This window comes from Dermochelys coriacea, chromosome 7, assembly GCF_009764565.3.
Source record: "Dermochelys coriacea isolate rDerCor1 chromosome 7, rDerCor1.pri.v4, whole genome shotgun sequence".
Classification (NCBI taxonomy): domain Eukaryota; kingdom Metazoa; phylum Chordata; order Testudines; family Dermochelyidae; genus Dermochelys; species Dermochelys coriacea.
In genome coordinates, this window is record NC_050074.1 from 86096028 (window position 1) to 86121122 (window position 25095).

Genomic DNA, 25095 nt, shown 5'->3' on the forward strand with positions numbered 1-25095 from the left:
TCTGTGACAACTTGAATTATGATTTATTGACTCATGAAGGAGATTTCTATGTTTATTTTTTAGCCTTTGATTGATGTACAATTTCAAGGAAAGCAAACTGACAAATTAACCCTGATAAGCATACAGTAATAATCAGGTTGCTTCTTTCATAATATCCAAAACATGACAGATGTAGAAGTTAGCACTACCAATATAAAACATAATGGCGTAAATTGTCAGCTGTCCCTGAAACAAGTTAGAGGAACCTAGTGGCTGCTTTAGTTTTCACTGGCTTTGAATGCTACCCAAGGGCCATTACACCAGAAAGAACTGCTTGAATACACTGTGCTTTGGCTCCTCAAAATACCCTAGTTCTTCCAACACATCCCCTATGCTAAGTGCAGGAGGCACTGAGATAGGGTTGGCCATGCTGGATTTATGCCAACTGAGGATTCCTTCCTAACAGTGGAATCCATTTAGAGCAGCTTTAAGGAGCAGCATAAAGGGATCTTACAGTTGGTCAGAATCTGGGCCAGTATTTCTTAATAAATTTTGCATCACAAAATGGATTAACGAAATTAAGAAATAGATGACAGTTCTGCTGCTAAAAGGAAGTGGTTCTCCAACAGTCAGGCCTACTAAACACAGAAGCAGAAGTCTTTCATTAGTTCCCATTTTGGTTAATTGCTATGTTCACAAACTAATTAATAAAAAAGGAGCACTGTCAATCTCTATAGAAGCAGACATGAAATTCTAACACTACTGTAATTTAGCACCCCATACTTTCAACATCATATTAAAGATGTCCTTTCATTTTAAGTGTTTTATTCCGAGGTCTCATTCCCTGAAGTAACTACCGCAGGGACTGCAACCTTTTCCCCCTACAAATTTTGAGTTTAATTCCCATAACATTTTTCTCTTAAATTCATAATAAAATGATAAACTACTCAATCATACTGCACAATTAATCCAAGGTCAAGTCAACTTATAGATACAAGTCTTCAGTTTGTTCAGGTTAAACATGTGGGGGCTTTCTCCAGAAAGCGTGGTTTTTTAAATTAAATGTTAAGTATTTCTACACCCACAATTGCAATGCACTCATGTTAAAATGTGTAAAGCAGTCTGTCATTATACATACAACCAGATATCAATCACTGGACGTATGCATTTTTTGACTCCTTACTGTTGGTGATTTGTTGATTATCTGAAGTCAATGTGGCTCCTCGGGCCTGAATAGGTTTTAGAGGGTCAGGTGCTTTTTTTTCCAAGGAGTCGGAGCATATTCATTTTATGATAAACCCAGTCTGTGCCAGCCCACAGCTTAGATCTATAATTTCAGAGCAAAATATGAATTGGCCATTTTTTTGTTTGACTCCAGCCCATGATGTATTCAGTTCTCAAGCATTATTGAACTACTGAGATATATTTTGGACAAGTAAAAGTCAATGGAAGTATCAGCACTGAAATGATTCATTCTAAGTTTATTCACATTTTAGACTTCATTTCACAGTGCAAAGCACGGTAGATGCATGCATCAGAAAGTCTTAAAATTCCTCTTTTGTCTGCCTGAAAGCCACTAACCTCTCCTTCTTGAAAACGTTTCCTGAGTTGCTTCAGCATGAGAGTGAGCTTCTTTGACTGCACTCCACTATAGGCCAGCAGCATGCCACCAAACTGACGCTCAGCGATCCGCCCATTCACAGGGTCATGCCGTTCAAACTGGAAGAGAAAGAAGATTAAAACAAAACACTAATATTAAAGCAATTCTGCTTTAATAGGAAGCTGATATTTTATTCAGGAGGTGCACAACATTTACTGCAATGCTGAGGTAAGTGTGGCTGACAGTATTTCCAGAAGCAGCTCTAACTGTGCTCAACATCCCCTCTTCATCAATGTCAGCAATTATTTATTTATTTTACACACCCACATCCCAGTACTTGGACAGCCATTTAGGAATTTCCTTTATCACAATCAACTTGTTCCATTATACAGGGGGACAGCATTTGTGGGATTGGTCCCCAAGAAGCATTGATTACAACCCAGAATGGACATTTTTGAATGAAAATAAGCTAGATTTTCATTTAAAGGCAGTTCAGAAATGGTATAAAACTTGCAATCGGAGTGGGGACAGTGTCAGAAGACAGTTTGCCAGTACTAGAAAATACATGCCACACACTCCAGGCCACAGAAGTGTGACTGTGTCATGTAGAGAACAAGCTGCTGTCAGTAACCCCTTCTCAGGGTTCAGTCCTGCACAGATCCTTGAAGAAAACACAGTAAGCATGACTTAAAAAAAATAACAGTGGGGAGAAACATGGTTGGCAAGAAGCGTGGTGGTCAGTAAATCAGGAAGGGAAAAATCCCCAAGCGCTATGTAGGGATTGTCAGTGAGAGAAGACTCCTTCCCTTGCTCTTGATTTTCCCTTACAACTGCCAAGTTTTGGTAAACTCTTCATTCGACAGCTGCCAATCTCTAGCCTCTGAGAGGCTTACAAAAATTGTTGTGGGACACTTTCACTCCAATCTCCCCTCACAAGCCTTTCAGAGGGAGAAAAAAGTTTTTTCATTGAATAGCCTTCTAAGTGATCAGGTTAGATGCTAACATCAATCTCAGCGAGTAAAAACGCTAGAGACTTACTACAGCAAAAATAAATACAAAAATAAATCACAAATAGTCAAGGATCTAACATGACATTTGCAAATTGTCAATCAGTCTGTTTACTCTGCTTATAGGTTGTACCTCTTCACCCTCACCCATTGTTGGTGTTGTCCATTTAGATTCTAAGCTCTTTGGACAGGGACTATTACTCCATTTGTGGATAGTGTCTAACACAAGGGGGCCCCGATCTCGGTTGCTCCCTAGGCATTATCATTAAAAAAAAAAAAAGTGAAAACTCACTATCAACACTAACATCTTATATCAAGTTTGCCAGAGCTGATATAAGAAAGCCAACAGTTACCATCCCTTAACTACCTAGCCCCATAAACAACCACCCCCATCAAGCTCCTGTCTCCCTACAAGCTAACATAAATAGATAGCCTTGCTGCATGACCTGAAGGTCAACAAGCTCAAACTATTTTGGACAAAAGGATGTGTATGAGTGTTCTTTAGTTAAACTACCTAACAAGGAGGTGGCTTGTAAACAAGCCATTACAATTTGCATGGTAATGAAAAGAGCTGAGTAAATAATTCATAGTGAATAATTTACTTGATCAATTTCACTGCTTTTCTTCCGCCTGTTCACAAACTGTATGGAGAGATTAAAATTTTATTTGAAATTTGCAAAGTAGTTATTGGTCTACAGCTTGACAGTAAGACATTGGTTGCTCAACATTCAAAATCTGAACTGTTTGGATTCAACACATAGGCCATGCACTAGGATTCAGTTTCCTGATCAAGTAAGAGAACTTTTGGGTTTCTGATGTGAATGACTCATGGATTATGAATTCCATAGGTTGTTCCCTGTACTATTTAGTCAAATTAACTATCATAGCAAAATTTCTGACCTTTGAAGATTCAATTTTTGGAAGGAAATGAAATAACTATGTCTAGTCCCAAGATGCAATATATTAAAAAAAAAAAACCAACCAATTTGATCTTTAGTCTTTTTTTCTGAGCTTAAATGGTGTGTGCAGTATCTGGGAAGTCATGCAACCTCTTAGCTGTAGTTTGCTAAAGAATCCCACTTATTCTGTACCCAAAACACTGAGCTCTTTCTGTCTCATTTGGCATAGGAAAAACCCTATCAAAGTCAGAGGAAAAATACAGTCTTCATTAACATCAGAAGTAAGGAACTTCATCCATTTCTTTGGTGTTTCTGAGGAATATGGAAAAATGTTACAATACTTGAGACATAAATTTCACATCCAATGTAGTTTTTAAAGCAGCAGCAAGACTTTCTAGTAGAGACTCTCCGTTTGCCTCTCAATTAACCCCCAAACATGCAAATCAGTATTTTTACTCATGTTCTTTAAAGACCTCAATTTCGAGGGAATGTGAGACACTATCTTTTATTAGCACACCTGAAAGGGCTTTAAAATTTTCAAGCTCAGTTTATAATTAGTGACCTTTCTCAGACAAGTTTAGAATAAGTGTAATGTATATTTTTCATTTCCCCTACCCCACTTTAACAACTTGATGAGGAATTTATTCATTTTTTATCTTCATGCCCTTAACAGGATTAAGAACTGTACCCATACAAGTTCCATTGGTACCAGCTACTTTTTTGCAGCTGACCAGGAAGGAGAGACCGTACTACAATATTAGTTGTGATAATACTTCAGCTCAGAAGGGAAACAAACAAATCCCTTCCCACCAACCCAACCTCTCCTCTGCATTCCTCCCCTCTCAAACTGTCTCACCTCAAGGTTTTTTGGTACCATTTTTTGGTAAGGTTAACCAAAGACCCAAAGTCAGTCTTTCACCAGGAACCACTTAACCATGAGTCCCCAGTAAGAAGTAGTAGTATCAGTCAGCAAGGCCATCTTGCTCTATCCCCATTTTAGGATATGATCCTCAAGTATTTCGTTTGCTCAAGGCTAATTACCATATCGTGATCACAGACATTCCCCCTTTTCCCCCGCCATGCTAGAATCTCCATCTCTCCTTAATGAGATGTCCCTTAGTAGCAGAGAGACTACTCAATACTCAAATACACTGGATAGATTAAAGACAATGCTATAATTTTCGCTCAATTTCAATTGATTTGTTGGTTCTAGGACAGTCCTATTGCGAATGAATGACAGCAAAGGTGCATGCAAGAAGTGGGATTACTTTAAAAATATTTGTCAAGTTACACTATCTGAGATCCAAATATAGACACAAACAGTGTCACTTTAAAATGTGGAGGTTTTACAACTTCATCAACTATCAGTTGATGATGATAAAACAGGATGGAAAAGCACTTATGGAATCAAAGTCTAACCTTCATTACTGGCACCTAATAAAATTAACACAGTCTTTAAAGTACAAGGATCTCATCAGTTCATAACTGGTGGATCCCAAAAGTATATCAGCATAATTTGATTTCTGGTGCCCATAATCCTGCAAAAATTGTCAAAAATGAAATAAATGCAGTATTATGAGTTGAATGACCCAAACAACAGGCAGAGAAGCATTTAGTACAAAAACAATTCCCCTATCCCATTGCGATGCCCCAGCCTGTACCAAACTGTGAAGTTACAACTACAATGGTAGTGTATTGGAGAATAAGTCACAGGTGAGGTGAAAAATAGGTTTTGGTTTTTTTTTAACATTTTATTTACAGTATACTTTTGGATTTTGTTTAAGCTATCAACCTTTTTGTTTTTTTAATACAAAGACCACTTCAGAGAAATACCTCTTGCCTTTAAGAAGTAAAATAATATATTCAAGGGGGAGTGTTAGGAATACAGCTCATCATTATCCCTCATTATGGACCCAAACTTGGTTCCCATTTTTAATTCTATAAATCATCAGCAATGATCAGTCATAAAACTTTAGATAAAGTTATGTGAAAGTATTAATATTTTTGTTTTTCTTCCATATTGTATCTTTAAAATGAATGTCCCTTCCCTATTCTTGACAAATTGATTTAATACCCCCACATCCACCAATTAATTACTGTACCCGTAGCAACTCTTACTGCATAAGTTAACAGAAATATTCACCAACACATCTTCATGCTGCTTTTAAATACTGACAGTTTCCAAAACTAACAGAATCATTTAAAGCTTAGAATGAAAAAAGTAAGCACTCTCTCTTAGTTCTAATCCATGCAACAATGAAGTGATGTCAAGAAAGTAGTTATTTTTCCAAACTCTCACTCATCTGGTACAAGTTATATTTAAATTGTTTATGAAAGGGATATACAGTATACAATATCTAAAAAAATAAAGAGAGAAAAATGAAACAAAAGAATAAGGAGAAAAAAAAGGAAATAAGTATTTACAAATGCCCGAGATCTGTTTCTAATCACAACAGATCATACATGGGACTTAAAAGAAAGCAGAGTTGCTACAGGTAGTACCACAATATGATGCAGAGAAAACTTTACAGAAGATCAGAATGTTCTCCATTGTCCTTCATGCTTCAAAAGAAGACAAAAAAAAAATCAAACCCTAGAATGCACCTGGCTAATTATGCATTGGGAGAAAAAAATCCTTCCTGACCACTACAAGTGATTAATGAATGCCATGAAGCTTTGACTGTAGTCATTATCTTAATGCAGAGCTGCAACCGTTATGAACAGGTTGAGGGCAATGCTGAGCTACTTGTTTTCTCCATGGCCCATGAAAGAAGGGAACAAACAGGTGTATTCACTGATTCAGACGCTCCAAAGCCAGAAGGGACCACCATAACCAACCAGCCTCACCCCTCACATGTACAAGACCATAGAATCTGTCCTAGAAGCACCATTAAAGCATATAGAATCATACAAACATACGGCTTGAAAGGACCTTGAGAAGTCATCAAGTCCAGCCTCCTGCACTGTGGCAGGACCAAGGACATCTAGACCATCCCTGACAGATGTTTGTCCAACCTGGTTCTAAAAAACTCCTACGATTCCACAATATCCCTTGGAAGCCTATTCCAAAGCTTAACTACCCTTATAGCTAGAAAGATTTTCCTAATATTTAACCTAAATCTCCCTTGCTGCAGACTAATCCTATTACTTCCTGTCCTACCTTCAGTGGACAAGAACATAAGCTTTTGTGAGCTACAGCTCACTTCATCGGATGCATTGGCATCCGATGAAGTGAGCTGTAGCTCACGAAAGCTTATGCTCTAATAAATTTGTTAGTCTCTAAGGTGCCACAAGTACTCCTTTTCTTTTTGCGAATACAGACTAACACGGCTGCTACTCTGAAACCTGGACAAGAACAATAATTGATCACAATCCTCTTTACAACAAACCTTAACATATTAGAAGATTTATCAGGTTCCCCCTCAGTCTTTTCTCAAGACTGAACAAGCCCAGTTTTTAACCTATCTTCATAAGTCAGGTTTTCTAATCTTTTACCATTTTTGTGGCTCTCTAGACACTCTCCAGTTTCTCCACATCTTTCCTAAAGTGTGGCGCCCATAATAGGGCACAGTATTCCAGCTGAGGCCTCACTAGTACCAAGTAGAGCAGGACAATTACTTCCCATGTCTTACATTCAACACTCCTGTTAATACACTCGAGAATAACATTAGCCTTTTTTGCAGCTGCATCACATTATTGACCCATATTCAATTTTTAATCCTGTATAATCACCAGAACCTTTTCAGCAGTACTACCATCTAGCCAGTTATTTCCCATTTTGTAGTTTTGCATTTGATTTTTGCTTTCTAAGTGAAGTACTTTGTACTTTTTTTTTACTGAATTTCATCTTCTTGACTTCACACCAATTTATCAGCGTGTCAAGGTTGTTTTGAATTTTAACCCTGATCTCTAATGTGCTTGTAACTCTTCCCAGCTTGGTGTCCGTGACAGTCTATACCCTCACATTCATCCTTTTTACAAGACTATGATACATTTCATACAAAGTATGCCTTGTAAGGTATCATTTGAAAACTCATAATTTGCTGATAATTATTGTCCTGGTAAAATGTGTGGCACCATTGTATAGAAAGTTATAAAATTATACTGTATAAGATACATTTCTAGTCTGGGGAAACAGCTTCAAACTACGTCGCAGAGATAAAATGCTAGCAACACCTCAGCCAAGTGTCAACAAAACCAAATGGACTGTCACCTGGTGAAGGCCATTCTTTGGCAGGAGGAAGTTTGAGACTGAGAAATTTACATCTTGGCAATGGAACAGCTGGAGGTTCCTGTGCAAACAGATTTTCTGTCACCTGAACCTCAGCTGGAGATGATTCTCAAAGAAGAGATTTGCTCTCAGAAAGGGGAGGAAACTCCTCATGTTATCTCTTCTCCCTTTCTCTCTGCCCACAACATCCACAATGCCTGAAGGACAAGGAAAGGAACACTGGACTCGGGGAGGGGTCCTGGTTGAAAGGCATCCAGCCAGTAAGACTGCAAGAGCTTGTGGTGAGAGAGACATTTTGCTCTGAATTCACTTAGCTTGTTAAGTTAGGTATTAATTTATGTTTTATCTTTATTTCTTTGAAACCAATTCTGATTTTTATGCTTCATTACTTGTAATCACTTAAAATCTTTCTGTAGTTAATAAACTTGTTTTATCTAAACCGGTGTGTTTGTATTGAAGTGTTTGGGAACTTCATTTGGGATAACAAGATTTGTGCATATCATTTCTATTAATGAAATGACACTTTCTATGAACTTGTTTTGTCCAAAAGGAAAGAGCTGGGCAGCACAAGACGCTCAATTCTGGGGATAAGTCTGGGACTGGGAATTTGCTGGTGTTGCTCTGTAATTAATTATAATTAATGGGTGGGTGGCTGGCTGGCTATAGTACTCATACAGTATAACGTATGGAATTTATATTCTGGAGGCTGTGTGTGAGCTGGCCAGGAGTGAGACTACTCTTACAGTGAAACAGTTTAAAAGGCACCCCGTGTTGGAGACTTGAGGGAATACAGCTATTCAACAGGCCAGATTGTACCCTGGGGAAAGTCACAGTGTCATCTGCAAATTTTATAAGTGGACTCTCCACTCCATACTACAAGTCATTAATGAAAATATTGGATATTACCAGACCCAGGACTGACACCTGTGGGACCTCACTAGATTCGGCCTCCCATTTTGACAAGCGAACCATTCATAACTATTCTTTGAGTACGGCCTTTCAACCAGTTGTGCATCCACCGTATAGTAATTTCATTTCTAGACCATCTTTTCCTAGTTTGCTTATGAGAATGTCACGTGGGACACACCTTTTAGCTAGATTTCTAATCTTGCCTTAAAGACTCCAACCAAAGGGGAGTCCACTGTCTGCTCAGGTAAGTTGCCCCAATGTTTGTATTATGCTCACTACTACAAAATGCATCTTATTTCAAAGGTTGAATTTGTCTACTTTCAACTTCCAGCAACTGGATCTTGTTATGCTTTTAGCTAGATTGAAGGATCTCCCACGACCAGATATCTTTTCCATGTATAAATATCTATAGACAGTAATCAAGTCACCTCTCAACCCTCTCTTTGATAAGATAATTAAGTTGAGTGACTTAAGGCTCATATTGGAAGGCTTGTTTTAGAGCTCCTGAATCATTGTGGCCTTCCTTTGACCTCTTTCTAGTATTTCCACATCCTTCTTGAAATGTGGACACTAGAAACGAACACAGTACTCTACTAGCAGTCTTACCAATGCTATGTATGGCAGCAATATCACTTTCCTACTTCTGCATGACATTCCTCTTTTTAAACATCCAAGGATTGCATTAACCCTTTTTGCCATAACATTGCACTGAGAACTCATAGTGAGACAATTATCTACAATGACCCCTAAGACGTTCTCCGAGTCACTGCTTTTCCAAGACAGTCCTCCCATCCTGTAGGTATAGCCTGCGTTCTTGGTTCCTAGGTGCATTACCTTGCATCTGACTGTATTAAAATACAATTTGTTGGATTGTGACCATTTAGCCGGCAATTCAGATAGTTAACAGAAACCTTTCCTCCTCATTATTTACTATCCCACCAGTCTTTGTATCATCTGCAAACTTTACAAGCAGAGAGTTTACATTACCATCTAGATTGCTGATAAAATATTAAATAGCACTGAACCAAGAACGAGTCCCTGCGAGACCCTGCTAGAAACAGCCCTGCTTATTGATGCCTTCCCCTTAACAACTACATTGTGAGATCTGTCAGTGTGCCTGCTTTTAATCCATGTAATGTGTGCCCGGTTAGTTACATATAATACAAGTTTTTAAATAAAAATATCATGTGGTACTTCATCAAATTCCTTGGAGAAATTTTAACTGTAGCAAACATAGCCTTTATCAACTAGACCTATAATATTGTCAGACAAAGAAAATAGGTTTGCTTGACAAGACCTACATTCTATGAAACCACTGATTATGTTTTTAGCTTCTAATTCTTTGTTGATAAGAATCTTGAACTAACTGTCCCATTATTTTGCTCAGGATAGATATTAGGTTAACCGGTCTATAATTCCTTGGATCATCCCTTTTACCCTTTTTAAATGTTGGTTCTACATTAGCATTCTTCCCCGTTTCTTTGGAATCTCCCCAGCCTTCCAAACTTGGTTAAAAATTAACATTAGTGGTTAAAAATGTGTCAATTCTAGTATGAAAAAATCCCAGAATAATTGCCTGCTGTGTTCATCAAAATAGAAAAGTGCTGTTTTTTTACCTTCATAACTGGTAAGCATTGTGCACTTAAATTTGAAATCTGTACTTTGTAATTGACATGGGGTAATAAGAAATCCTAGATTGCACAGAATACATCAGAATTCTATTGGCCTGTAAAACAAGAAACATCTTCACCATGTATGTAAACCCTTCTGATTCCTGTGGTTGGCTAGTACTGATGCTTCATCATACAGACCCAAGGCCTAAAAGTGAACTGCAAAGGAAAAGTTATTGGGTTTATGCCTTTTTTTGCTTTTGTTAGTAAGGGTGGCTTGTATGTTGTTAAATCTTTCCTCCATCCATCAGGTTTCAAGTTTTGTTCTCCCTGCATTTGCTTGATGTCTCTGGAGGAGAGGAAAGGGGATTGGTTGGGAGGTCTCAACCCTAGCTAAAGGAACGTGCTAAGTCTATTATGGATTTTCTTCCAGTATTCTTTTGGTGTTTGAGGTAAATAGGTATTTTAAGAGCCCAGAGAGTTTTAAACAATCTGAATAAAAATAATTTCCCCTTCTCAGTTAAGCGGGCTTCTCTTCCTTCATATCTGTGATGTTATAAATCATGCTAGTTCTCCAATTATTCACCAAGTCTTTCAGGAAAATCAGTGTAGAGAACACCAGAAATTCTAATACAACCAAAAAGTTTTCTTTAAAGGATTTTTAAATACATTATAAAGAAAAAAAATACAAGTTTACTGATTCCCCCCTCCCCCAATCAGGAGTCAATCTTTAAGACCTAAAGTGTTATGGGGCAGGCAGTGTAAGAAGGGGATAGCATCTGGTTAGTTGTGGGAAAGTGCAGTTGTAGTTTATTTCTCTAGTATGAAAGAACTGACATGGGCATGAGGAAACTGGGGAGGGAAAGCTCTATGCACTTGAATTGTTGCTTAGGGCCCTAAACTACAAATCCCATTCCCTTTAACTCAAGGGACAAAAACACACCCAATGCACCTTGAACTCAAAAGGACTAGCCCTTAAAAAACTCAATCTTTACAAAGATGCTGCCAAAGGAACTAAAAAACATGACTGATGGCCTGCTATCCTGGATCGCCATGTTGGTTAGTTTTCCACCTTTCAAAAAATGTTAAACGTTTAGATACTGTGTGTCTTTGTTCTGAAATTGGTTCCTTCTGACAGTTCATGACTAACAACGTATTTCAGGTTATAAATCAAGACTTGGGACCCATTCGTTTGTCCTGTCATACACAATATTTAAAATGCAAATTATTATTTTATAATGCAAGCTGCAATATGTAGCATGAAACAGATTAGAGAAGTGCCGTACTAATCTTTACCTCCAGAACAGTTTCCAGTATTAACCACTTGGTGAAAACAGTGGCTAGTGTACATATCCATTAATAAGACTACAAGAAATCGTACGTAATGTTCTAAGAGCCTCTCCCCCAAACCAAGGTGTGTGGGGCACTGTAAAAATAAAGACAAACACTTAAAATATGATAGACACGTTATTATGACAATTAGTAAATATCAATTCATTGTGTAATGGGAAATTCAAACTTCCCCTGTCTAAAAGGTTAAGCAAATCCAGGTATAGCCTCACATTTTTGAATCCTGGTCACCATTACTTCATAGTTCAAACATCAATATATGATATAGTATTTGATCATGATTTTCGATCATATTAATGCAGACTCCACAAGGTGACTTGTTTTTTTAAAATACCACACATAGAAGGGGGAAGAGTTAATGGAGATCTAGATTTTCAGCAATTGTACTGGAATGGAAAGGACCAGAAATGTGGTGGTGGTGGTGGGGGGGGGGGGGGGGGAATTTCTGCTCTGTTCCCTCCATCTCAGAAGCAGATTGTATTTATGCATTTTGAGCCTTCTGGTTTACAGTTTACGTCTTCAGGGGTATGCGACAGTGAAAACCAGCCAGCAAGCCAGACTTTGCAGAAGATTCTAAGACGCATTATTATTTAGTATAGATCTGTGTATGTCTCATGCTACTAAGTAAAGACACATATACATTTCCCTGCCTCGGAGCCCTCACGACTCTGGACAGATTTTTGTGCTTGGGAAGAGCCTTCTGGGGCATCCAGGATCCTTCCCCTGCAACTTGTAAATTCTCTCAGAGTCAGGGAACCTCTCCAGTTCAGCTTGCATTCTCTGACATTGCAGGATGAGGCAGTATAGGGTGAGGGAAACCCGTAGGTACGTGGAAATTTTCTGTTTTCTCACATGCCTTCTCTCAGCTCAATAAACTCTTGTAGCAAGACAATTGGACGAACTGACCAGAGAACTTTGGGTCCTTCTCTCTTCACTTCCAGGTTTAATTTTTTTTGGCTTGTTCCAGCTTGTGTGTGAAAAATCAAACATTACTCTTTGAAATTATACAGACTAAATCAATTAAAAAAACAATAAAATGAGAAATCTCTTTCAGAGCAGTAGAGATACCTAAATATGAACACCAAGATTATGAATACCGTTTCTTCTTCTGCCACCAGCTGTAACACTTCCTCTTGCCAGGAAATTAGAAAGCTCTAATGGCTATAAAACCATCTGCCACAGACAGCAGGATACGTTCCTTTGGGGTCTTATTCACTCTTAAATAGTGGGGGAGGTGAAGACTACAAATTATACCTTAGATTTAAGCCTTCTAGATAGTTTATATACTAAATACACAGGCCCAGACTACTGCATTTCAGGCATTAGAAAAACTGGGGAAATATGGAATAATCCTTTAATTCACATATAACCAAGAGGTGTGGGTGGGAGTGTGTTTCTCTACAATTATACCTAAGTAAATATGGATTTGCATTGTTTTAAATAAAGAAAATTTACTGCCATTTAAAGTTCATAGTTAATGGGGCAAAACATGTTGCTTTGATTGTGATACATGCAAGCGCTGCATAAAAGCATTTTAATCTTAAGTAAAATTTGCTAGTTGTCTATTTCCCCCTCAGGATAGTCCTCCTTCAGGAAGGCTCAAATCCTATGAGTTTCTCAAGGGAAGGTTCTTCATTTCAGCGACCTCTCCTCCTTTTTAACTGTACCTTAAGAGTGTAAAAAACCAGCTACCACAAAACTCACTCTTGAGATCCATTCTCCTCTGAGATTTTAAGTACAAAGAACTATTTAGAGCTCAAGAACAGTGCATCTTCACTGGTTCTTCTATATCACTGAAACCCAAACAGATTGAACTTCTAGGAGATAAAGCTCACAAAGAGCCAGCATTTGCTGGGGAAGGAGGCTGGTAAGCTAACCATCAGGAAGTGGTACAACTATATACTGTTAAAACTTAATAATATTCTCTTAGTCTCTAAGCTTGGAAAGATTTATTTCCACACTGATTTTGTCCTTCTCCAACTAACTGAAATTTAGACCTATATATGGAACAGCACTTTAGTTTTGTATAAAAAAAAAAGTAAAGATTTACATTAGGTTTTTTTTTTTTTAAAGTACTAGCATTGTAAACATGTAAACATTGTAAACAAAAAATGTCAACAGACCTCTGGAAACAGGATTTGTTAATTTATGCTTTTCTTAAGTAAACAGAAAATAAGATGCACAGAACACTTAAGTATACATAAACAGTGATGACTGTTTTTAATATTTCTCATTTCCAAGTTGTTGGATTTTTGATATATAGTTCTTTAGAGTCCAGAACCATTTAAATGATTTAGGTCTAAGATTTATTCTGTGTCCCATTAAGTGACCTGGTAATTCCTCTTACCCATAGGAAATGAGACGTTAAAACAAACAAACAAACAAACAAACCCAAGAAAATAAACCTCTGCTCCTCTGAAAGAAATACTTTAGAAAGACACAGACATCTGAGTGGCTCACAGATCATACTCCATTAACACCAACTAGATATGGCCATTCATATGGCAACGGGCTTCCCAAGCTGTCACTTTTCATACTGTATCAGAGTGCATAAATGAAGTAATTTTCAGTGTTTTCCAATGACATAATGGTGTCGCAACAGGACATTATAGATCACTAAAAATCTGAAGGTAAATTTAAAAATAATTTTTCATTAAACATTTAGGAGGCACCGTTACCAAACATCGCACTTGAGTGCTCCTTAACAGAATGTAAAGACAGCCAGACTCTCCAGTTTGCTCAGGCCACTGTGTGCTTAATGCACAAAACTGGTTGGAAACAACCAGTGGAGAAGCTCCTCTGTTCATGAGAGCTTTGTCAGTACATGCTGCTAACTACACTAGCCTCTCGTGCACGTTGGGAATGGGACTTGGCAGGAGGCATGCTGGAGTGGAACTATGCCCTGTCCTCCAGTGATGCAAAGAATATCTGTCCCTATACAGCCCTAATTTGCACCAAAACCAGGCAGCCCTGCATTAGCGAGCTGCAACTAGCTCCCTTAAGTCCCCCATTTTTTCCACTGTGTCAAGGGCAGCTTAGATGGAGTGAAAAACCAAGACCATAGTATTTATCCAAAATAGAGAGCCCATTTTCTGCACACTCCACCTTTATTCTCAATGGAATTGGGCTGTACTAACAAGGGAAAAATTTCCAGGGGGATACCAGCATCTGGATAAGTACAAGACAACCAGTAGAGAGATCCACTCTGTGTGAATGCCTTCACTAGGAAAAAAAACTGTTTTAACATGAGGTGACTAGTATGAGGTAAACTCCTATTGAAGACAAGTCAATTTGTACTTTTAACACAAGTAGACAGGTTGAGGTAAAGATTATGGGGAAGCTGGGGGTTTACCTCAGCCTGCTAACATGTTAGAACTGAAAACTACCTTGTCTTTATTAGGCATTTACCTTTGGTTACAGGTGTTGGCTAACACAAGGACACACCTTTTTTCCCTAGTGAAAACAAGGCCTGAGCAATTGCCTGAAGAAGCAAATTCCTAACAGGATGAGGAGCTACTGAGAGGGCCCTTTCCCTGGCTCTAGTGAGCTCAGCTCTGGGGACCAATAGCTGAACCTTCCCCACAAATAGCAAATGCTGCAATGGGACAGTCATAACTAGGCTCAGTTTTATTTTAAAACTGGAGTCTGTTATTCCACTGTCCCCTGCCAGATCCCTACTGAACAGCAGCAGCGTTCTTCCCTCTTCACCACAAAATTAAAAATGAGGTGCATAGCAGCTACAACAGGCTTTCTGTAGAAAATTTTTTGCGTCCATTTTCTAAGCCAAGAAACAACTGTGTGAGAAATAGGCCTTCCTAGAATCCCTGGTCTAAATATATATTTTCCTACGTAAGTGAAAAAAGCAAGTCTTATAATAGCTGTAGTAGTAACAAAAAAGTAGGATAAATATGTTACTATTATGACATAAATGAAGGTTTCTTTTTCCCATATTGGTTAGGACAGTATATTTTTCTATGTAGGGAACATTTTCACATATATTATCGTAATGTAGCCAATGCTGAGAACGAGCAATTTCTCCTCCGACATTAAGTTAAAAATAGACTTCTGTCAAACAAACAGCAAGATGCCAAAGGTACCATGCCTTACAGATTCTGAACATCATTTCCATAAAGATGACTTACTAACTATAGCTATATCTGGAACAGGGAGTCCCAGTCAGATCCTATCTTAAGAATGCAAGTTCTGTGAACAAAGTTACCATATGCAGTTGAGTAGAGTCAGGCCTCTCTACATTCAAGGAAGTCTCAAGGCCAAGCTTGAAGCTAAACTGGTTGTTAGACCATATAGTCATTCAAGAGTGGGGAATTCAGTTTAAAGCAGTTATACTAAATATAATTGGTGTGGATGTTTATGTAACTTGAAGCAAGTCTATAAAACATCACAAAAGCAACACAGCAGTGCTGGTTAGAGGATGCTGCTAATGGAACTAGGAATTGGTTCTGCCCAGAATCCCTCTTTCCACCAATATTTCTAAGAACTTCTGAGTTATTTGCTGAGTTCCAGACTTACCTCTCCTCAGCTAGTTCATTCAAAATAATTTCTGTTCCCCAAACAAATGTATCAGCTGCTAGTGGAATTATTGCAAAGGAGTCCCTTGTGCTCACAGTAATGGTAGTGAAAATTAATAGATAAATTATTTAAGTATATTGGAAGCAGGAAACTTGCCAGAGAACTGATGCCCACTGGACAACCAAGGAGCAATTAATGATAAGGGAAGCCGAAAAATTTCTTTGCATCTGCCTTCACTGCAAAAGATGCTAGTGAGATACCTACCTGAGACTTAGCGAGAAATTCTGACCCCACTGCAGTCAGTGAGTTTTACTATTAATTTCAATGGGGGAGCGGTGAAGAGGTGTTTAAGATTTTGCTCTTACTCTTTTCAGTTGATAAAGATGAAGTATTGTCTGAGATGGAGATGTCCCAAAAGAGTGTGCTGGAACAAACTGATACTTTAAACAGCAACACACCACCATGATCAGACGGCTATATCCAAGAGTTCTGAAGGAATTTAAGAATGAAGTGCTGAGCTACTAACAAAAATACACAATCTATATAAAAATGCAATGAAATCAAGAGTAAGGGGCCATTCAATTAAACTGAAAGGTAAATTAAAATGAAGAAAAGGAAACACTTCTGCAACACAAGTGTGGAACTCTCTGCCATGAGGGAGTAATGGAAAGTATAGCTTTCAAAAGTTCATATAGAAAATGAGAAATCCACATTTACATTAGAGCTCTAAATCCTCATACTTCAGGACATAAACCAAGATATAACCAATAGGGTTATGAAGAAATTTCCTGTGTGGGCAGATTATGCCGTAATTTCCCCCTATAGGGGTTTTTTTATAACTTCTTCTGAAGCATCTGTTACTGGTTACCATTAGGGACAGGATACTAGACTACATAGATCACCGGTTTCAAACCATTCTGCTACTCAACTCAAAACAAGATAAAACTAATGTAGTCTTGTTCATGAGAGGCCTAGCAATCAGCTACACCAGGGGTGGCCAACCTGTGGCTCCGGAGCCACATGCAGCTCTTCAGAAGTTAATATGAGGCTCCTTGTATAGGCACCAACTCCGGGGCAGGAGCTACAGGCGCCAACTTTACAGTGTGCCAGGGGGTGCTCACTGCTCAACCCCTGGCTCTCTGTCACAGGCCCTGCCCCCACTCCACCCCTTCCTGCCCCTGCCATGCCCTTGTTCCTCCTCACCCCCCTAACCTCCTGCATGCCATGAAACAGCTGAGTGGGAGGTGCAGGGAGGGAGGGAGGGGGAGGCACTGATTGGTGGGGCTGCCGGTGGGAGCTGATGTGGGGCTGCTGATGTATTACTGTGGCTCTTTGGCAATGTACATTGGTAAATTCTGGCTCTTCTCAGGCTCAGGTTGGCTATTCCTGAGCTATACTCTTGATTTCTTAACACCACCAGGGTACACATGACTGACACAATAAAAGCTTGTGTGCCAGATCTGTAAAAAAACCAAAAAAACAAACAAAAATAAAAACACAACTGCAAAGAGAATACAAAAATCTTTCTGCTCCCTCTCTGAAATATTCTAGTTTTATGCACTTCATATACAGTCTTTTATAAAGTCAATGCTATGGTGTGAAAGAGTGAATAAAATAATTTTGTTTCATATTGTGGCTTTCATATTGAAGGTATTCAGACACTTTACAAAACAATGAGTTAAGTGATTGGTGGTAGAGCGATTCCTAGGAAAACAGAAAAGCTTCTAAGTCACCAGCAATAGTTTATGTTCTTGGAAATCAGAACTGATTTTATTGAAAGGGAGTTTGATGGTCAGGACAGCAGTGTTACTGCTTATTTTTATGAAAAATGTCACAGGGCTTTTCACTTCCCCGTGTAGTCAGAACAGCTTGGCAGAAGTGTCCTCTGTTCAATCTCGCTTCCACATGCTGGCCCAGGGGCTATGAACTGAAGAAATCAGCTCAGTTTCTGGTGCTGAACTCAAATATGTGACTTTCTTTGCCAAGGCCAAGAGTACATAAACCATACTGACAAAGTAATGGAATTACTAAACATGATAGGATACAGTATCATAGAGCCTAATTCTGCAAGCTGCTGAACTCTCTCGACTCCCACTGAAGTCAGTGAACACAGTTACATCCATACTTACTACTGTGACATTTCTCATATGTAAATGCTGGTCTCAAGTGAAAGCTACTGAACCAGCATATTTTATAAAAGCAAGACAATGCACATATACTCATCAGTCAATTTGAAAGAGTATTACACATACAGACATCAGGAAACCTAGTGCTCACATATATCCAGATTTTTATTTGCATATTCTTTAAACTCAAGACACATTACTGAACCCTATATTCGTTACCTACAAATTGAATGTATTCCTTTACTTTCGAACATCAAAAGTTATGCTAAACACACTTTTTTTTGTAACTGGCACCCCCCTCATATTGTATTAATCCTTTCTATGAACATTTCAACTTTTGTGTTTCAAAAGGGCTTTTGGTTTTGTAGGAAGACTTCCCCTGACATCCAAAGCAAAATATGGATTTAAAGATTCATGTGTTGCTTATTTGCGGAAGAAAAAGAAAAATGAAGCTACATTAGGCCTTTTAGTTTGTAGAGGAAAGCTCAGAGAATTGTTCCTCTATCCTGATCTCAGTTAATCAACAAGCAACCATAAAGCCGAAAAATTACTAATGCTGTGAAATTTTTGGGGTGTGGGGGGAAAAGAGCTACAAACACAAAACACATGTAACAAGCAATCAAAGATCTCACAGATCATTTTTGTGTTGTTACCTAAATTTGCAAAGTAATAGTCTGACTTGCAACATATGACCCTATAAAGAAGCATTTACTTAAAGTCTTCTTTGACCAGCTGCAATACATTATTTATCTGCAAATTGCTGCAGAACTGGCTCTATTTACTGTTCTGGAGAAAGAAAAGGAGTACTTGTGGCACCTTAGAGACTAACAAATTTATTTGAGCGTAAGCTTTTGTGAGCTACAGCTCACTTCATCGGATGCATTCAGTGGCTGTAGCTCACAAAAGCTTACGCTCAAATAAATTTGTTAGTCTCTAAGGTGCCACAAGTACTCCTTTTCTTTTTGCGAATAGAGACTAACATGGCTGCTACTTTGAAACCTGTTCTGGAGAAGAAATCCATCTGGATTTTTGTAAAGGTGCATAGTTAGTATGCTTGAAAGAGGTGAAAAGGCTTTCCCTCTTTTCCTATCATCCTCAGCCACCTCTCCACCAAAAAAGGAAAGAAAAAGATTTTAAATGTAAAATAAGAGGTTTTAATGTTTATAAGGGCACCAAATTATTAGCAAACATCATCTACAGCAGGAAACAGGAGTTCCTAAAGGCTATTCCATCTTTCAGGTATGTAAGTCTCTGTCTCAAATAAACATATGTACTGACCAAGTTTTCTTTGTAGCTATATATAGAGAGCAGTATATATAGAACAAGTGTTCATGAGTACAAAGCATTTGATTTAGCAAGAAAAGTCCCAGAGTATTTTAGATTTAGTCTACTGAATTTACTGTTCTGAAATTTACTGTTCTGCTCAATAGTATTAAGGAAGCCATTGGGTTATTTAGTAAATGGTTTGATAGCTTTGGTAAAAATTAGTTGTGGCAGCTGCTGAAATACTAGGGGAAGGTGGCAGAGGCCTCGAATACCAGAGGAAAGACAAAAATGAAGCGGAGAAGAGGGCAGACATTAAGGAAGGGGGAAGGACAGAAACCCCGATTGGAGGGGAGGAGTTAGGAGAAGCAATAAGGAAGTCCATAATGGGTAGAAGTGCTTGGTAAGAGGAGGGAGTGAAGAGACTCCGAACAGCTGTATGACAAGTAGAACAGAAGCCTGGAGCAGCCAGAAAACACTGGGAGAATAGACAACTGCAATATCTAAGCAGATAACATATGGAGCGTCTTGAACGCTTCAGGAGAAGGGCTGGAGAAAATGATAGTTGCCTCAGCTTATCAGAAAGCGCTTGAGATTTCCTCTTTAGAGAAAAGAAAAGGAGTACTTGTGGCACCTTAGAGACTAACAAATTTATTTGAGCATAAGCTTTCGTGAGCTACAGCTCACTTAATCGGATGCATTAGTCTCTAAGGTGCCACAAGTACTCCTTTTCTTTTTGCGAATACAGACTAACACGGCTGCTACTCTGAAACCTCTTTAGAGACACAGTCTTGCTCTTGCTATTTGGTGCTGTGCCATTGCATCTCTTTAGTTAGACTATCATGAATTTGTGCACAAAGCCTATTCATTGATCTTAGTAAATTTATGGCGATGCATGTCCATATAGCAGAAAGCACAATGGAGCCCTCATGTCCTGAACTCAAATTCACATATAGAAACCCAAATTATCATTTTTTTTAACCTATTGAGCATGAACAGTATGCAAACAATTTAAACCCCCCGAAATCGAAAACTCCAGCACCTAATTCTACGATGAACACTGAAGAGAAAGACTAGGATGGAAATACCCTCAAAATTTCACTATAAGTGGCTGAAACATGTCAGTCTTCAAAACAACTTGGTTCTCTTTTTGGTTTTAAGAAAATCTATGCAAGAAAAGAATCTATTTCTAAGGAAGAAAAGACTAGTAATACTTTGAATGCCTTCACAGTTCACACAATACCATCACAGTTCACATATTCTCCTTCTACTTCCTGGGACAAGTTTAAGTAAATCTTTAGTAACAGGGTTAAAATTTAAGATTTGTCAGTGCAAGTGAAATCCTGGTGGATGCCAGGTATTTGAGAGATATTTCTGCCATATTACTGACCTTGACATTGCACTGCAGTCTAGGGGGGAAAAAGTTAATTCCAGCCTCTCTCGCAGTTTTACACACTTTAATGAGCAATTTAAAAAGTTATGTAAAGGAGTGCTACACCTTTAGCTTTGAATTAAACTAACTTTGCTTGCAAGAAATGATCCCTTGCTAGCCTCTTCTCCAACATCTCCAAAAAACAGCATTTTGGGACTTCATAAGATGAGGGAGGGGAAAGAAGAGAAATTAGCGTTAACACTTTAATTGAATACTTCAGAGTATTTTTAAATGGACTGGCTGGGATGGGGAAAAGGTGACAACAAGGATTTTCCAATGGCAGTTAGGTTGACATTTAATGGAAGCTATGTGCCTAACTGCCATTGACAATCTCGCCATGGCATGTTTGGTTAAATTAAAAAACAAAAATTTATTTCAAACTTTATTTAAGTGGTTCAGACAAACTATATGTCCCAGAACTCATTTGCAACACTACACGGAAACCCACCATACCATTAGAGACAAAATGGACCCCGGCTCCATATACATTAAACATGGGACTAGTGTCTTGTTTGCAACTGTCTTTAGTGCTTTGTTAAGGGAAAAGATGCAGGGCTTTTACCTTAATTCTCTTCTATTACAACAAGGCTTCAGGAAAAGGGGGAGGAGGGAAAAGAAAAGAAAAGAAAGCTTCTTCCTTCTACCCAGAAAGGAACACCACCACCACACAACACACATATAGCTATGGTAAGTAAAAGTTATCTTACAGTCAGAAGTTGAATACACATCACATGGCACTCACTATAATAAAACCCACACTCCTACTTACAACTCTTTTCCTCCCTCTATCTTCATTTACTTATTTGAAACTTTTAAACCATAACAAGATGGAACATTGTATAGTTTCTAGGCAAGAAGAAGACACCACACATCTACTACTATATTAATTTATAAAATATTACAGTCAAATAGCTCTGCAGTCACATTTAGTTCATAGAACAGAATGGGCATTTTGAGCTCTCCATTCTACTAGCTTTCAATCTGGAAGCACAAATAATATTCTCCATGCAACAGATACATAAAATAATTGTATAAATATACAGAACTTCTGCTGCCCATTACCTAATTTATGTTTAGTCTCCATTTGACTTTGTTGCTCAATTTACCAAGCAAACTAAGTTTGTTTTTTAAACTTCTTTCAGTACTTCCAAGTTCAATCTAACAATGAGAATCAAGTTGACATTCTGCTTCCTACATCATTGCAGCAATATCAAAATCAGTAGCTAAAATAGTGACTTTTAGTGAAGATGTACGAAGCAGACCAAGGATATCTGTGTCTTCAGAATTTAAAGTGAATCTATAAGAAGGAAGAGACTGAAATATTTTGTTTAAATAAAATAAGGATGACAATGAATGTCAAAGAAATTTCATACATGAGAGTTTATTCCTTTTCAAAGCTGGATGCTTCAAACTTTGGAAACCAAAACTGCTGATTATTTAAAAAGATGACAATCTCTGATGAGGTTTAAAAAAAGGAATCCAGTCATTTTGTTCACTATTTGCTCATCGGTTTTCCGCAATTACTGAAATATTGTGGCAGATTTGTGAATCCTGAACAGTCTCCATGTAGCAACCATATTGGATTTTCTCAGAAGATGAAAATCCTGCAGCCTCACTGGAGCTTTCATAAGCTTTGCTTGATTTACACATCATAATTTGGACATTATGAATGAGTAAACATGTATTTCAAAATATGTAGGGGACTGCGGAAGACTGTTACGGCCTAGCTAGGGAATTTCCATTTTCTCGAGCTGAAAGGTTACTGAAGGACACAGGAAACCAGCTAGAACCGGTCGTTGACCGATCCCAGCTGCTTTGCATGACCTTTTGCCAGGTAGCAGAAGGCCCCCTTTGGGAAATTCTTAATTCTATATTCATGAGCTGTTTTTGTGTAATGCTTATTAACGCTGACTGTCTGCCCCTCTGGTGGACTCCGTCCCAGGCAGAGCTCCAGTGTGCTGGGTTCCCCGCCTCTGTGACTGCAACGCTTGGAGTCCCCTTTGTGGATGGGTCACTACCCTTCAGTAAAGCCAATAACTCACAGCTGTGTGTAAGCCTAGTTTTTCTCAGAGTACTCCTGCCAGCCCTGTGGTGCTTCGAGCACCTTGGCCCAGAACAAAATAAAAATGAAATCTCTGAAGCTTCTAAAATTGCCGTGGTGATTCCTTCCCTTCACAGAGTCTGGGACAGCAGCTGGGAAAAGGCTGGTTATCAGTACACTCCAATCTCCTGCAGTTTGACCATTGGGATTACAGAGGTCTTCAGTTAATTAACCTAAGGGGGGTGGGTGTGGGGTTGTGTGTGTGTGTGTGCTCTATTCTAATTAGCCTGCTCTTCCTGCTTAATTCAGTCAATGATGTTAAAATCCATGGTTTGACAATGCAATTAATAAAATATATCATTGAGTTATATTTTTCAGAAGTTCCAAGAAACCCCTACTACCATTTATGTTAGCTGGAGTTGTCAATGCTCAGTATCTCTGGAAATCTAGCACCAGATGTCCTAAAAACTGAAATTGCAACATCCTTTCATAAATCAACATAAATGAGGTTAGTTTTATAACACCAAAAACTTTGGTTTACATAAACAATTTAATAAAGAAAAGGAAGCAAGTAGTTATTAGTATAACTATATGTAGATGTCAATTTCAGCTGGACACAGAACTCTTCACTTCCTGTCCTACCTTTTTCTGTAATTTTGCTAAATATCTACAATATCTAGTCTAACATATAAAGATAAACAGATTGCATGATGGTTTGCCTGCTATAAAGATGATCACATTAGTAATACAACCAACACAAACTCATGAGCAGCAAAGCTACAAATGAACTGTAAAAAGAAAAAGAGTACTTGTGGCACCTTAGAGACTAACAAATTTATTAGAGCATAAGCTTTCGTGAGCTACAGCTCACTTCATCGGATGCATTTGGTGGAAAAAACAGAGGAGAGATTTATATACACACACACAGAGAACATGAAACAATGGGTTTATCATACACACTGTAAGGAGAGTGATCACTTAAGATAAGCCATCACCAACAGCAGGGGGGGGAAAACTGTGGAGTTCATCACAAATGAGCTTCAAGAAAACTTTTAAACCACTCTATGTATTTTGTATAAAACATGTTTAAAAGCTTCTCGGGAAGTTCCAATTACGTGTTTTTAAATTATTTTTGTACTTCACAAACTGTGAAGCCATATTTTGTACATCTTAGTTACCGTGAGCCCAATTGTACAGGACTTCTACAATTTTCTGTACGTACAGGTGTAATGATTTTAAGATCCAATATACAGGGCTAGAAGATATTACTGTCTTTCCTGACCTAAACATAAAAAGTTACTGAAATTATTATCAGCAAAATTCAGAATCCACAACCTGCCCCAAACATCTTAATTTGACATGTAGTAAAGTAGCAAATTAATAATTATGATTTGAAGCATAACTTTCAAATGATTAAACTAAAAACATGCAAAAAAATGTGTGTTGCCCATAACGTTCTGTTATCCCTGCTGTGTGTTTGAGTAAGGCCATGTCTACATTAGAGAGCTTACAACAGTGCAGCTGTACTGCTGTAAGATCTCTCGTGTAGCAGCTCTATGACATAATTAAACCACCCGCAATAAGTGGTGGTAGCTATGTCGCTGGGAGAAGCTCTCCCACCACTATAGCACTGTGCATACTACCACTTATGCCCGTGAAGATGATTTTGCTCAGACACACCCCCTGAGCACCGTAAGTTTTGCCAACATAAGTGGTTGTGTAGGCATGGCCCAAAAGTTGTCTGTCTGTCTTTCAAGCAAACTCCAGTGTTCTCCTTAAGGATTAATTTGGGTGGGAAGAGGCCTCTGGTTGGTCTTTTAGTCTGCTATACTGTGACTGGATTAATGTAACTGTGTCCTCTGATAAGTTGGTGTAAAGTATCTCCAATAAAGGTAAATTTACCACTCAAATAGCACCTTCCTTTCCTAATGGTTCTGAACAGTTAGAGAACTTTTCTAATATTTTACTTAAATTTTCCCTGTTGCAATTTAGGCTCATTACTACTTGTTCTATCCTTACTGATTAATTATAATTAGGGACCCAGTCTTCTTTTTAGCAAATCTTTATGTTTACTGAGAGAATTATGTCTCCCTTCTCTCTTTCCTTTAAGATGCATAT

General features: G+C 38.3%; 1 protein-coding gene across 12 annotated transcripts in view; it reads right to left on the reverse strand.

The window, feature by feature from the left end:
* The window catches only part of MICU1 (mitochondrial calcium uptake 1), a 242693-nt gene that overhangs the window by 43506 nt on the left and 174092 nt on the right, over positions 1-25095 (reverse strand). For all 12 annotated transcript variants that reach the window (XM_038408647.2, XM_038408650.2, XM_043519824.1 and 9 more), the window contains one exon: positions 1561-1698. In XM_038408647.2, coding sequence (XP_038264575.1) covers positions 1561-1698 — 138 coding nt within the window. The remainder of the gene's footprint in view (positions 1-1560; positions 1699-25095) is intronic.